Here is a 16,556-nt window from a genome sequence, read left to right as displayed (position 1 = left end):
TTCGTGTCAGAATTTCATTAAATAAAACACAGCAAAAAGAGTAGTTACTACTTCAAAACAGACTCAAAATCGAAAAAATTAACCGATTGCGTTCCATGCATAGATAAAAGAAGAGTATGGTTCCATGTTCCATAATTCTATAACGCCGCTATCTTCACTCCGAACTTTATGTACAAATCAAATGTCACTTGCATTTTGCATCGCACTAATCGATATTGTATGTGAAATTTTTCAACAACAATAAACAGTAGAATTGTTTTCTTAAACAATGAAATAAATAATATAATGATACCAAAACAAAACTCAATTGAAAGTTTTTGAGTAAACAGTTAGACCCTGTATTTTGGTTTTAGTTTATGTTTAAGCAATCCAACAGTTCAGCGACAGTATAAGTAAACTTTGTGTGTGTTCACAGTAAAACAAAAACAGTAAAATAGCAATAAGAGGGTTATATTTATTACTTCATAAGTAAAATAAAACATTTCAAAATTCCCGTGAAGTTTAATAAAAAGATTGTAAATATGCCTGCAGCCACTACCCCTCCGGCTCAGGCAGTTTCTGAAAAACCAGATAAATCAGAAGAAATTTGGAATGCGCTCAAGAGACATATTATGAGAGAAAGGCAGCGCAAAAAACAAGGTTAGTGATATTATTTCATACTAACTAACAATTTCTTTAATCCGTTTTTGAATCCTTCAGTCAAAGATCGATTTTTCACTTAAATCACTTGAGTGATTTCATTTGTACTCCTAGTGTACAAAGGTTTCCATATGTGAATGTAAACAATTTCACATTTTAAATACATATGAAACTACACATTTTTTTATTATTATAGAACAGGAAGCCGAAGTTGAAGAGGAGAGGTTAAGAAAGGAAAGAGAAGCACGGGAGAGGCAAGATGTTATGACATTAGGTGATCAGTTTTACTTGTAAAGTTTTGTTTATTTTGGCTTTTGAATAATACAAATTGTAATAATTCATCTCTATTTTTTAGCAGAGAAATGAATAAAAACATTTATATATTCAATTCTAATAATCTTTTATATGTATAAATTTGCAGGTGAAACTAGAGAACAAATACTTCTATTGGAAAAAAAATTATCACAGTTGAAAGACGAGAAACATCTATTATTTTTGCGTTTAAAAAAAGTATTAAATGAAGATGATAATAGAAGACGGCAGTTGATTAAAGAAAATAGGTGTGAATATTTTAATAATCTATTTGAAATTTTTTGTTTCCGATTTATTTCAAAACAATATGTTAACATTAGTATTACTTATGTAAAACTGCTTGATTTCAGTGAACAAATGATGATGCATTCGATGCCCCCTCAGCCCATGGTTCATCAACAGATATTTTTACCTCCTGTCGGAGCTTCAGCTAATGCAAGACCTATAGGACAACCTCATATTTTAGGCCAGCCTCAACAGTTATTACACAAGGTAAGAAAAATTTCACTGATAGGCATGCAGAGTAAAATAATAATATTTCATGTAAATACACAACATACACATATTGATCAACAAAATTGAATACCAGGCACCAACACAAATAATTGGTGGAGGTGCTATAAAACGTGGAAGAAGCCCTTCTCCAACTCCTAATGTTGGGGGTTATTATAAAACAACTAACTACATTCCACCAAGTGAGTAAAAATAAATTTAATATGTCTAAATCAAATAATTAATTCAAAAACATCTTTTAATATTCATAGAAGTAGATGAAGGCAGGAGAGGGGGTGAAGTTGCTCGTGCTGTGCTCTGGAATAGTGAGTAACATTTTGAATAAACTTATAATAATTGTATGAGGATTGATACCTTAAAAGTATTTTCTACAGTGTATACTTGTTAAGAAAATACTTTTTCTCATAATATTCAGAGATTTCATAAAGATTAATGTTCACTGACAACAAATTGCCCGTTGTTCTTCATAAAAAACTCTTGTTTCTTTAACAAACATCAGATTTCAAGCTAAGTTTTATATGCATATAATTTTTCCATTATTTTTCATTTTACAGAACCATCTCAATATACAAATCCTCCTGGTACACCATTCTATCAGGTTGCTCCTCCCATGTCAACAGATAATCGTCCAACTCAAATGATTTATTCTACATATGCTCCAGTAAGTTTAATACAAGATATAGGTCAACAAATCAAAAATATTAATTATAGATTCACATTTTTAAAGTAGAATATAGTATTTATAGTGAATTATTTTATTCAAATTATTTATTTACTCCACAGAAATTGCAAGTGATATCACACAGGCCTGAACCAAATATTCGACAAGCCCAGAATTACCATATTGATTTAAAACAAGAACCCGGAAAAGCTTCCACATCTGTATATCACATAAATGTAGATCCCAAGCCAACTATTAGTGACCAAAATATGCATATGTCTTTATCAATGCCTGAAAAAATGATAACTGATAGAAATTATCACATTGATCTGAAACACGATGAGAGAAAAATGCAGCAGCAAGAGAGAACTGGGTACATTGATAAAAATTTAGCTCCTCATGGTTTAGCAGTAGCACCTCCTCAGCAATCTCAAGAAACTATCGTGTATAGCAGACCGATGCATGGAGGTGGCATGCCAATCACTAATTCACCACAGGTATGTATATGTAACATATTTACATGTCAGAAAAATATCATCAATGTACTAGATTTTAATAAATGCATTTTTTTGCAACAGAATCAGAAAACAGGTAGTATTACTTCTGGATATCCAATAAGACCACCTAATGCTCAGCAGAACCCACCTATGTTGTATCCACGGCATCGTTACTAGAAAGTTAGCTAAATACATCCCCTGTTTTACATAGAAGATATGTTTCATAAAAAAGTGTGTAATTCGAAAAATTCACTTTTATATGGAAAAACCGTGCTAAACGAAAATCGCTATAAAAACAGCTCTTTTTGTCAGTTTTTAATATAATATACTAAGTTATACACACATAAAATTAAGTTTTGATCATAAAACCGGGAGTTCCCAGCATTTTTTCAAAAACAGTGTAAGTCCAAAAACTTGTTAAGAGAGTACTGTGTAAAACAGGGCATAGGGCATATGCATGTTTAGTGCGCAGTCAAATCTTGCTTAATCATATTTCATACAGTCTTTACAAAAATTTCACTAATTTCTTTATTAAGCTGTTAATAAATTTTGAATTTTATTCCACATTCTGTGTCTAAATAATAATAATCTCAATATCTAAATACTTAGATATTTTACAGGAAAAATATTAAATTTATGCAGTATTATGATATTATTGCCACATTTAGAAAATAAATGTAATATTTGAATTTTTATTAAAATTTTAAATTGTTATGCAAAATATATTTTAAAAATAAAACAGGTTTTCAATTCATTTAATTTATTTATATATCAATTTCGAGAAAATAAATGTAAGACATTATTTATATATGTATTTATTTGATTGAGAACATAGAGTTGAAATATACATTGTTTGTAGGAGTTTTTTCTGCATTTATATATGTTCAATCAAACTATAAATTTGAATGTTGTAATATAACATGAAATCTGTCTGCGTGATTGTTGTGAAAACAATAATTGTGATATAATAACTCAAAACTATCAAACTAATGTAGAGGCACTCGAAAAAGAGATGAAATTTCTTAGAGGATATTGTTACATTACTTTTAATATTGTAAGTTAGTGATTTATATATAAGAAATTTATAAAGTTACTCCACATCATAATTATAATTATTCTTTATAAAGGTGTAAGAATATAAAAATATTGAATGATCAATTGGTGCATGATTAAATTAATGAAAAGTTTATATATGTATGACAAATCAAAATTATTTTTTAGAACTTATTATTATAATCAGAAAATCTGCAATAAATGAATTGTTTATTTTATATATATAATGTATTTTAATTAATTATATAAATTTCAGTTGTTAGTTCCTGAATTCATAGAGACAACATTCTCTATTATTGATTTGGAGAGCATACTTAATCGTTTTAACTTTCTATGTATTGTTAATTTGTTTTAAATTAAATTAAAATTTTATTATTAAACAAAAAAATGATTTAAGACGGGATTTGAAAGAAAGTACAAGTGTCAATGTTTGAACAAGTTCGAAATATAGCGATGTAGCTTTAAGAGCTTTTGCTTTAATTTCAAATCGTTCAAATCGGTCGTGTTACCAGAGAAGAAAAACATACCAAACTTGAAAAGTGTTGCACGAAGCGATTCAGGGAACAAATGCTCTCAAGGCATATTATTGACTGCCGCGGGTTCATGCTATTTGACAGACCAGTGTCTTTTCTACGTGTTGACTAGGCTTGGCACATATTGAGATTGAGATAGTTCGCAGGTAAAATTAAAAATTATTCACGCGATATGCCCTCGTGTGTTGTTTTGGTATTAATATAGTGCATTGTATTGTTGAGAGTGTGTGATTTGAAAAGAAAAAACGTGTTGACATTTTGTAAATTATAAGGAAAACCCCTATTTTAAAATGTTCACTGGACTGACGAGTCAAGTTAGTTCCTGGATGGGAGCAGCAAAAGGCGAAACGCAGGAGGAAGATGTACCTACTCCTACCGCCGAAGCAGATGTTGAATTAAATACCGATGGTGATAAAAAACAGAGGTGATATACAATATTGTTATAGTATCTTAAAATCTTTATCGATAAAACTGATGACCAAGTTTAATTATCTTGTTTATATTTATTTATTTTATTTAATTAATTATTTGAATTATTGGCACATGTATTAGATTACTATGTTAGAAATCGATAAGCTTAACATGCCATATAAAAATACATTGGCCTTTTGGTTGGTTGTTTTTTTTTCATTAAAAATATTAAAAAAAAAATAAATAAAAAAAAAATAGTTGGAGTAAAGTTTGAGTAGGTATGTATGTTACTATAAAATTTAATCATAGTATAGAATTTTGTATGTAGTGCAGAGTATGGTTGTACATCTGCGCCACGCCGAACGTATTGATTTTCTGATGTTCCTTTGCCTTTGCCTTTATTCAGGCACGACTTTTAATGATTTTTTAGATTGCTGGAAGTTGTTTAAAATAAAGCTTATGAAAGCATGACTTGTTTGAATTTTGAAATGAACTACTAACATTGTATTTATAGGTATTTTTTTAACATCATTTAAATGTGCGTACATTCTTCTAAAATTTTCTGTTTTTTTCCATGCGCAATATCAAGACGTCTATCTTCTAATTAAAAATTAAATTGAAAAGCGATTTTCATCTGAAATTGATCAAATCAATCTATTTTAAAATTTTCAATAAAACCAGTCATTGTAAATATTCATACTACTTGTACGCAATATATAAGCCTCTTGATTTATCCATTTATAAAATATTCAATCATTATTTAGCGACAAAAATCTTTTGTGGGTGTTAACCGTAAATCGCATTTCTTGTTAACTTCCCGTAGGGCAAGTTATAGTAATCGCAAAAAAATCGAAAATGAAAATTTTTATATATCTTTACGTTTCAAAGGTTTCTGAACATTTTGGCATACCTTAGAAAAAATGGATGTATGTGTGTGTGTGTATGTATGTGTGTGTGTATGTATGTACGTGTGTGTATGTATGTGCGGATACAAATTTTCGTCGACGATTTCGGGAACACGGATCAACCGATTTGAATAATTCAAAAAACATTCGATTCGTATTGATAAGGAGACGTGCTGATTAGTTTTTGGCGCAGGGAGGTCTAGCCGTTCCGAAGATACGGGGCAAAAAGTGCCGAAAACGGTAACTCAGTTTTTAAGAGAACGGAGCGTCCGATTTTAATAATTCAAAAAACATTTTACTTATATTGACAAGGTGAAGAACCGATCAAATTTACTTAAAGGCAGGTCTAGCGGTTTCGGAGATCTAATGAAAAAAGTAAAAAAAAATGCCATTTGGCGGTCAAAAATGATCATTAAACTTATGCACATCAAATTATCAGATATTTTATAGAGATTTTAACAATAAGTATGAATTTGGTTTACAGTCCTATGGGTTCCGTACCAATGTTTACGCGTTAGACGGCGACGCGGCGCTTACGCGCTTTGATATTTCGTCTTTATGCAGTTAAAGCAGTACGATTGCTTTGAAAAAAAGTTTAGATCCTCCAAAATATGTCAAAATAAAGAAAAAAAATTTTTTTCCAAAAAAAAAAAATTTAAAAATTTTCTTTTTTTTTTTTTTTAAAAAAAAGTAATTTTTGGTCCAATTTATAGTTTCTCAAAAATCTAATTTTTTTTTAAGTAAATTTTTTTCAAAAATGTTAATCGTTTAAAAAAAAAAAATTTGGTACGGGAAGTTCCAGCAATTTGCCTTAAGGCACGATGCCTTAATTGCCTTAAGACAGAATTCCACTTACAGCTAGTTCAGGTAAAATTCAAGACGCGAACAGAAGCAAATTGTATAATAAAATTTAAAATATAAAATATTAAATGCAAGTTATAGTAATATAATAGTAATCGCAAAAAAATCGAAAATGAAAATTTTTATATATCTTTACGTTTCAAAGGTTTCTGAACATTTTGGCATACTTTAGAAAAAATGGTTGTACGTGTGAGTGTGTGTGCGTGTGTGTGTGTGCGGATACAAATTTTCGTCGACTATTTCGGGAACACCGATCAACCGATTTAAATAATTCAAAAAACATTCGATTCATATTGATAAGGAGACGTGCTGATTAGTTTTTGGCGAAGGCAGGTCTAGCCGTTCCGAAGACATGGGGCAAAAAGTGCCCAAAACGGTAACTCAGTTTTTAAGAGGACGGAGCGTCCGATTTGAATAATTCAAAAAACATTTTACTTGTATTAACATGATGAAGAACTGATCAAATTTTCATAAAAGCAGGTCTAGCGGTTTCGGAGATTTAGTAAAAAAAAAGTAAAAAAAATGTTATTTGACGGTCAAAAGTGATCATTAGACATATGCACATCAAATTATCAGGTATTTTATAGAGATTTTAACAATAAGTATAAATTTTGTTTACATTCCTATGGGTTCCGTATCAATGTTTACTCGTTAGACGGCGACACGGCGCTTACGCGCTTCGATATTTCGTCTTTATATAGTTAAAGCAGTACGATTGCTTTGAAAAAAAGTTCAGAATTTCCAAAATATTTCAAAATAAATGATTCAAGATAGAATGATTTAATATGGTTCGAAATTCTATTAAAAGTTTCAAATAATTGATCAACTTTTATTGATTATTATTGATTATTTTTACTCGAATTTTGAATTGCGGTACGGGAAGTTCCAGCAATTTGCTTTAAGGCACGATGCCTTAATTGCCTTAAGACAGAAATCCACTTACAGATAGTTCAAAAGATAAATTAAAAGAAGCCAAAAAAATGCGGGTTGAAATATTGATTCATCGTCATAGTTGGGAAATAAACGAACTCTATTCATTCTGTAAATATACTTTATATATAATAATAATGATTTACTTTCCATAATTTTGATATGTTATCTGCATTATTTTCTAACGCACTACGTTACAACTCGATCAATATCGCAATCTTACGATCTTACAAAAAGAGAGGATAATTTATAGGGCGAATTATTAAAATATTAATTCATTTTATAAATTCCCCGTTGTATTTTCTGCGGTTAATATTGCAAACTATTACGCAAGTATTCAAATAGGCAATTGCCCTGAAAGTGGTAGCTGAACGAGAGTAGTTCGACGAAGCACACAACTCGTGCAGTTTCACGTATTAATCCTTCGAGCGAATCGAGCTTCAAAAAGTGAAAGCTTGATTCGCAAAATTCTAGTTCCACTAGGAACAAGGAACAAGGCATAAATATAGTAGATAATGCAACGGCAAAATTATTGATCCAATGATTCCGATTTTTAGAATAAAATAACGTATATTTGATCAAACGGTACAATTATAACTGCTGATTTATAAAGCTTTACTTAAGAATTACATGGCACAGTTGTGTACGCTATCTCAGAGAAGCCGAAATATATTTTCAATTTATATATTGGGCTCGTTCCCCATGGATTAGTGATTAGAGCTGTGGTATTTCAAGCAGAATTTCTAGACTCGATTTCCACCTCGTACAGCCTGATTTCAAGCATTATTTAAATCAATCTTTATTCGGAAATAAATATAGTAATATGCAATATCCAAGTGAAAACGATTTTCGGGGTATTGCTGCAATATCCCAATTAGAAAGCTGGCCGTGGTGTTGTATTCTAATAGCGACTAGTATTAAATATAAACTATGTCTTATATGGTAAGGACAACCAATTGATTGCCTACTAATAACATTGCTTTTAGTAATAAGCCTTAGTACAATTGTATCTTAATACAATTTATAGTAAAGTAATTTCGATTGCTGCAAAAAAACAAAGAAACAAAAATATTACGTTTAAACAATGAATATAGTTTTGATGATCATGTAATAATGAAAATGATTTAAAATGTATTTAATTTATATTTTCGATTGCATATATGTAATCACGTCTACCATCTCCGTATTTCCATAAATAAAAATAAAACTAGTGGTGCATGGCATCGTGCCTTAGGGCAAATTGCCGGAACTTAGCGTACCGAAAATTAAAATTTTTAAGAAAGCTTTCAAATTTTTTGAAAACTTTGAAAAAAAATGATTCGTGAGAATTTTGAAATTTATGAAAAATATTGAATTAAAAAAAAATTATATATAGTTTGAAATGTTTTGAAAATTTTGAACTTTAATCAAAGCAATCGTGCGCTTGGCAGTTTTTTTTATTCAAAGTGCGTAAGTGTCGCGTCGCAGTTTAACGAATAAACTAGCTGTAAGTGGAATTCTGTCTTAAGGCAATTAGGGCATCGTGCCTTAAGGCAAATTGCTGGAACTTCCCGTACCAACAATTATTTTTTTTAAAAACGATTAACATTTTTGAAAAAAATTTACTTCGAAAAAAATAAGATTTTTGAGAAACTATAAATTGGACAAAAAATTACTTTTTTTTGAAAAAAAAATTTTTTAAAAAAGAAAAAATTTTTTTTAAATTTTAAAAAAAAAAAATTTTTTTTAAATTTTTTTTTTTGAAAAAAAAATGTTTTCTTTATTTTGACATATTTTGGAAGATCTGAACTTGTTTTTCAAAGCAATCGTACTGCTTTAACTGCATAGAGACAAAATATAAAGCGCGTAAGCGCGGCGTCGCTGTCTAACGGGTAAACATTGATACGGAACCCATAGGAAAATAAACAAAATTTATACTTATTGTTAAAATCTCTATAAAATATCTGAAAATTTGATGTGCATATGTCTAATGATCATTTTTGACCGCCAAATGGCATTTTTTTTTACTTTTTTCGTTAGATCTCCGAAACCACTAGACCTGCCTTTATGAAAATTCTTTATCCTTTATGATCAATTCTTTACCTTGTCAATACAAGTAAAATGTTTTTTGAATTATTAAAATCGGACGCTCCGTTCTCTTAAAAACTGAGTTGCCGTTTTCGGCACTTTTTGCCCCGTATCTCCGGAACGGCTAGACCTGCCTTCGCCAAAAACTAATCAGCACGTCTCCTTATCAATACGAATCGAATGTTTTTTGAATTATTCAAATCGGTTGATCCGTGTTCCCGAAATCGTCGACGAAAATTTGTATCCGCACATACATACACACACGCACACACACCCACACACACACACACACACACACACACACACATACATCCATTTTTTCTAAGGTATGCCAAAATGTTCAGAAACCTCTGAAACGTAAAGATATATAAAAATTTTCATTTTCGATTTTTTTGCGATTACTATAACTTACCCTACGGGAAGTTAATAAACATTGGTATGAAACCTATAGAAATGTAAACAAAATTTATCCTATTTATTATTCTAATGATAATTTTTGACCGCCAAATGTTTTTTTTGACCTCCTGTCTTCCCAAAAATTTTATCAGTTCTTCATTCAGTCTGTACAAGTAAAATGTTTTTTGAATTACTGAAATCGGACGCTGTGTTCTTTTAAAAACTGAGGGACCGATTTTGCGGTAAAATAGACCAATGTAATGGCAAGTTTATGTCATGTAGAAATTTTCACACAAAATCGTTCTCAATACTGTCAAAAGCAAAGTGGATGCTGTGCAGTCAGGCGTTTTAGATAGAAAACCTAGAAAACGCACAAATGTCAAGAAAGAAATCTTATAATAACTGTTTTTTTGTGATATAGCTTGATACCATACAAGTGAAGTTGCAGTCTTTGTGTAAAACGCCTGATTGCACAGCAAATACATGGCTTTTTGACACTATTTGGTAGCATTTTATATGCACACTGGAACGTAACATAGCCTTGCCATAACATTGGTCTATTTTACGGCAGAATCGGCCCATGAATTATCATTTCTATTGACTATTTTACTAAAAACTAAACAGCACGTCTCCTTATGGGAATTGAAAGTATTTTGAATCATTCAAATCGGTTCAACCTTGTTTCCAAAATCGTCGACGAAAACTTGTATCCGCATACATACGATCACACGCATACACACATTTTTTTCTTACAATAAGGTATGCAAAAATGTTCAGAAAAATTTGAAACATAGAAATATATGAAAAAATTTCTTTTCGATGCATTTGCAATTACTATATCTTAGCCTATGAAAAGTTAATATGACTCATACATATCTTAATGATTTAAATCATTTTTTGCAAGTTTAATATAATATGATAACATTACTGAACCATAAAAAAATATAAACTTATAGATAAAAAATGAAAGTTGAGGACTTGGATGATTTTCTAGAAGTAAGTTTTCTATTACATAACAAAACAATAAAATGTAAAATACGAGGGCAATTATCGTTTGATTTTATAAAATTTGTAATTTATAAAATTCAAAATTTATTCAATAATCTCCCAAATATTTGTATATTTGTTTATCGTCTACAAGCATAAAAATGAATATCAGCGGAATTTCTTAGAAATTACAAAAGTTGTTCTTGATTCTTATGATATTGGAAGCTCTAATATCTTAATTGAATCTATTTATTAATTCCACTCGTTCAAATTTAAGTTGTGCTGTGATAATTATGAAGTGTCTTTTTCTCAGTCCAACGAAGACGAGCGGTAGCCGACTAGAAATGTTCACGAACGTTAAATCTCAAATGACGGGCTGGTTAGGCAACGCGAGCATACCGGGCTTGCGTAAGGGAGATGATCAGCAACAGGGTGCAGGTGATCAGCAACAACCAGCAAATACGGCTGATCAACAACAATCAGCAACAGCCACTGAAAAAGCGGACACGGGGGTCAAAGACGAGGACGACAATTCGAGGTACAAAATTAGGTACGGGCCTTTCTCCATGATGATTGATTTGATAAATATTTTAAAATGAGTATAATAATTTAGAGGTCTTTGAAAGTAATATAGAGATCTTTGGTAAAGATCATATAACAATATTTGCTTACACGGTGATAATACCCAACGTCATAAGTCTCTATACAGCTGGATGTTTTTTTTTTTTTTTGTTCATTGACTGGTTCTTAATTATAAATTCGATGATCAAAAGAACTAAAGTCCAAACATATATGCTGATATATCATAACAAATGTTTCGAAAAACAAATAATTTAATTTTAAATTCCTACTATAAATAAAAACCAATTCTTCATGCGTCGTCGATTAGTAGTATTTAATTCGAAACGTATGTCAACAATGAGTTTTGTAATAGTTTGACCTATTACAAAAAAGTCAACATTCGCATTTTTGCTTTCTTTTGGGTGATATTATCGTTTGACTGTGCAATAGAAAATGTTACGTTTGATTAGTAAAGAATTTGTAAATAAAATAACAGTAAATGAAGATTAGACGATTAAAATTAAATATTCGATTTTCGATTTTGTTACCTTTTTTTTTGTTTGCATTTATGTTTGAATGATCATATGAATCAACATACCTACATATATCAATAATGCCTACAGCTTTTTATTAAATTTATAAATTTATTTTCGCAGTTCGACAAAAATGTTTTTTCTTGTTTATTTTATAACAAATAATATTTTGATTAATATAATTTCTTTAGGTCGTTTTTTATCATAGTTGCAATGATATTACAAAAAAAAATTATACATTATTATACGTTTTAATTTGTTAAAATATCAGAATTGAATTTAGGATAACATTTTAAAGATTTTGAAATTGGTGCACATATATTTTTTCTAATGATCTATGAACATATGACCATGTTTCAAGTCAATTAATCAAAATTATAATTTTTAATTAATAAATAAATAAAATTACAATTTAAATATAGAATCATCAAATCTAGTATTTCATTTCATACACGTAAAATATTTTACTTTAATCTTTACAGATATCAAGAAATACAAAATAATGTGACTGATATTTATTTTAATTTATTATTGTTATTATTATTATTATTATTATTATTATGAATTATAACGCAAAAGCATTAGAAATATATAATTAGATTTAATAATCATACATATTACTCTTACAATCATTTATGGTGAAGGCCCTCATTTTAATGTTTATCTGTTGTGTTATTGGTGTATATATGTTATGTGTGTTTTGTTGTGTTCAAGTGTATTTTATCACTGTTCATTTTATGTATTCATCACGTTTTAATTTATAACATATAGAATCAAATGCATTTCATTTCCGTAACATATAAGAAATGCGACACATATTTCACACATATCTATGTTATTCCGATACAAATTACCAAATGCACTATAATATACTGTCTAGTTGTAATCGTGTAAGGCACACAAAGACTATGCAAATTTATTTACTATATTTGATTATTTTACGTTTCATACATAAATTCATACGCATCATCACTGATAAAGGATGATGGGTGTGAATCTTGTATAAATATATCACACCGTGTGATATATATATATATATATATATATATATATATATATATACATATATATATATTAGGGTGGTCCTTAAAATGGTCATTTTCGAATTTCCTTGCTCCCAGGGGCTCAAATGGTTCCAAATAGATAAAAAACAATTCTCTGAAAGTTTTAGCTCTTAATATTAACGTTTAGACAGAGCGCAATTCAATCAAACTTCGTATGGAAAGAGCATGGAACAAATTTTGAAAATTAAAAAAAAATCGCAGATTTTTGTCATGTTGAAGTACCCAAAATGATGCAACTTTTTTTGGGGGGACCTCTAAAGGGAGCTCCCAGGGGGTGAACTATGGGCATTGGTAGATCGGCCTTCCAATGTTACTGGGGTCGGTCATACATTTGAATATAATTAAGGCGCTCTAAATGAGCCAAAACAGGATTTTTTAAAATTTGACCCAATCTTTGGGAGAATGCACGTGACATCAGAATTCATTTTAGAGATATGGTTTATTCGGCAAAGTATTTTACTTTGATCCCTAGTATGCGAAAATCATATGTGTCTATGTGAATTTTTTTAGCCATACAAATCGACTCGCCCTTCGAAGTTTGCTATATTCGATATATCGAGTCCTCAACGGCAACTATATTGAATAAAAAAAGAAAGAATTTGTTGTATTGTTTTATTTTAGTTAATCTACAGACTAATTGAGTGAATACTTTATACGGGTGCGCCATTTAGACCTGCGGTATTTCAAAGTTGAATAACTCTGTCGGTAATTATCAGATTTTGACAAATGAGCAAGATTTATTTAGAATATTTCATGCCATTTATTTCAAACCAGGTTTAGAATACAACGTCGATTAAATGACCACCTTCATTTGATACACAAAAAGCAGCTCTTTTTCGCGCATTCTGCATAACATTGGCCAGCATTTCAGGCGTTATAGCAGCTATTTCGGCCTGTATGTTACCTTTTAATTCGTCGATTGTCTTCGGCTTGCTGGCATAAACTTTGCTTTTTAAATAGCCCCAAAGAAAAAAGTCAGGTACGGTTAAATCTGGAGAACGAGGCGGCCACTCCAAATCACCATTTTTCGACACAACGTGTCCCGGGAACTTGCGCTGCAAAAACTGCATCGTAGCAACTGCGGTGTGGCAAGGTGCGCCGTCTTGTTGAAAATAAAAGTTAGTGAGGCCTTTTTCACGCATTTGCGGACACACAAAGTGCGCCAACATCCAACGATAACGTGCGCCGTCAATGGTTTCTCCAACTTTGAAAAAAAATGGTCCGATGATGGTTTTGGAGCACACTCCAGCCCAAACAATAATTTTTTGATCGTGCAGTGGTGTTTCAAGAATCACGTGTGGGTTTTCTGTTCCCCAAATCCGACAGTTTTGTTTATTGACTCCGCCGGAGAGGGTGGAGCGATTGTTTTCAATGTAAAGCGTTACGATTTCAGCGCGTTCTTTCGGTGTGTATTGACTCATGTCTAAAATGGCACTAAATGACGTTTCAGAATCATGCTCATTTAGTTCAGTCATTTAGTAGTTTTACCTAAAGAGTGCGGTAGTTTTGAAAATTTGTGATTTTATAGATTTTGATGTGATCTTTACGAATTTCAACTTTGCCACCTCGAATTTTTGCCGCTGCCGCCGCTATATTGGAAAAATGGCGTCAAAAATCAGTTTTTCAACGATATCTCCTTTCTGACTCATGTTACATTAAAATAACTATATACAAAATTAAACTAGACAAAATTTTCTATAACTTATTCAATCACGTTTTTTTCTGTAACATCAATAGTTTTAGCGTACGTGCGCCGCAAAGTTACTGCTGCTCGCGCCACCTTCGAATATTTGGCCGCTCTTTGCACTTGAACGCATTCTCTCTAACAAATAAAAAATTTCAATGTTGAATTAAGCTTTGCTGCTCAAGTCTGGCCTAGAAATAACAAATTAATTATTTTTGTTCTTCATTTTTATTTTTGCTGATGATTGAACATTTTAAATCATACAATCAGTGGCGTACCTAGAACTTTTGCCGCCCGGGGCGGTCTCCAGATTGCCGCCCTTTCAATTATAAGTCAGTCAAATAGTAGTTTTCATAAATTAATACAAATAAACTATGGAGCATAACATCATGCCTTAAGGCAAATTGCTGGCACTTCTCGTACCGAAACATAAAATTTTTAAAAAAGATTAAAAATTTTTTGAAATCTGAAAAAAATATATTTTTTTGGAAATTTGTAACTTTTTTTCAAATCAATCGCGCTGCGCAGCTGTTTTAGATACGAAATATCAAAGCGAAACGGCTAGACATTGATACGGAACCCATAGAAATGTAAATTAAATTTGTTCTTATTATTAAAATCTCTAGAAAATATCAGATAATTTGACGTGGATATATCTAATGATCATTTTGGACCGCCAAATATGCCATTTTTTTACTTTTTCTTATTGATTCTCCGTAATCGCTAGACCTCTAGACCTGCCATCCCAAAAACAGTTCTTTGTTTAGTCAATACAAATAAAATGTTTTTTGAATTACTTAAAACGGACGCTTCGTTCTCTCAAGATCTAAATTACAATTTTTGGCTCTTTTGCCCCGTATCTTTGGAACGGCTGGACCCGTTTTGCCAAAAACTAATTAGCACGTTTTATCAGTACGAATCGAATGTTTTGTTCAAATAGGTTGATGCGTGTTCCTACAATCATCGACAAAAGTTTGTATCTAAACACACACACACACATCCATTTTTTCTAAGATATGCCAAAATTCAGTAACCTCTGAAACGTAAAGATATATAAAAATTTTCACTTTCGACATTTTTGCGATTACTATGTATAACTTACCCTACGGAAATTAAAAAATTATTAAGTTATTTAATCAATATTAATTAATACACAGAGTAATTTTTTTCAGACATATTTACATGCACTCGTCAACATATTTATATAATGCCCTAAGGCTTTGCAGACCTAGCAGACCTCGCCTTCCGCCAGCCCTGATTTTCAAAAGAAAAATTGATGTTTTAAATATAAACTTTTCAAAATAAATGACATTTATAAGCTGATATAAAAAAATAGGAAAAATCGCTGAACAAAATCGTAAAGATGCTTATACGAATTCAACGAATTTTAATGAATACAATAAAATAAAATTATTAACCTGTTCTTAAATTAGAATTCAAAATTTACGCAAATATACATTTATATACACCGAGGAATAAAATTCTAAATCATATGGTTAATCATAATTTATATAAATCAAATATTGACAATAATAAAAATCATAATAATCATTTATAATTCAAGAAAGAAAACTAGTTGGTACTAGTATTTTGCCTTGAGGCAAGTTACATGAACTTCCCGAAATGTGTAAATAATCGACTTAATCAATAAAAAATAAATTAATTTATGAGTGATTAAAAGTATTCCGAGTGGATTTATTACACATCATTGCAAACGCACGAACAAACACGTTAACTCGGAGTATTTTCTAAAAGCAAATTTTCAAAAATCAATAATTTTAATTAATCAATAATTATAATTGAACCAGTTTCCGTAGGACTTTAATGGTTTATTATGTTCAAGACCAAGTACACTATCGTTATACCAACTAAATCATCTAATTTTATTTTTAACAAACGCCAAAAACACATTTTCTCTAACTTTGATAAATTTTTAAAATTAAACTACT

At 30.5% G+C, this 16,556-nt stretch overlaps 2 protein-coding genes across 4 annotated transcripts in view; both read left to right on the top strand.

The window, feature by feature from the left end:
- Window positions 1-204: 204 nt before the first annotated feature.
- Window positions 205-3,256, top strand: LOC113377640. Its single transcript, XM_026618020.1, has 9 exons — window positions 205-639; window positions 836-913; window positions 1,061-1,199; window positions 1,302-1,443; window positions 1,541-1,646; window positions 1,716-1,769; window positions 2,019-2,125; window positions 2,248-2,622; window positions 2,704-3,256. The coding sequence occupies exons 1-9, from the start codon at window positions 522-524 to the stop codon at window positions 2,797-2,799; spliced, it is 1,215 nt and encodes a 404-aa protein (XP_026473805.1). The 5' UTR covers window positions 205-521; the 3' UTR covers window positions 2,800-3,256.
- Window positions 3,257-4,309: 1,053 nt separating this feature from the next.
- LOC113377904 (synapse-associated protein of 47 kDa) overlaps window positions 4,310-16,556 on the top strand; it is a 54,038-nt gene continuing 41,791 nt past the window's right edge. For 2 of the 3 annotated variants that reach the window (XM_026618356.1, XM_026618357.1), the window contains exons 1-2: window positions 4,310-4,632; window positions 11,079-11,303. In XM_026618356.1, coding sequence (XP_026474141.1) covers window positions 4,499-4,632; window positions 11,079-11,303 — 359 coding nt within the window. In that variant the 5' untranslated portion in view covers window positions 4,310-4,498. Of the gene's footprint in view, window positions 4,633-11,078; window positions 11,316-16,556 lie in introns of all 3 variants that reach the window. The other variant, XM_026618355.1, reaches the window with a different exon arrangement.

The sequence above is a fragment of the Ctenocephalides felis genome, unplaced genomic scaffold (genome assembly GCF_003426905.1).
Source record: "Ctenocephalides felis isolate EL2017-DRISC unplaced genomic scaffold, ASM342690v1 CF-g0.4_SCAFFOLD_01886, whole genome shotgun sequence".
Lineage (NCBI taxonomy): Eukaryota > Metazoa > Arthropoda > Insecta > Siphonaptera > Pulicidae > Ctenocephalides > Ctenocephalides felis.
Note: the sequence above shows the minus strand (reverse complement) of the source record. Positions and strands in the feature narration are given on the sequence as shown.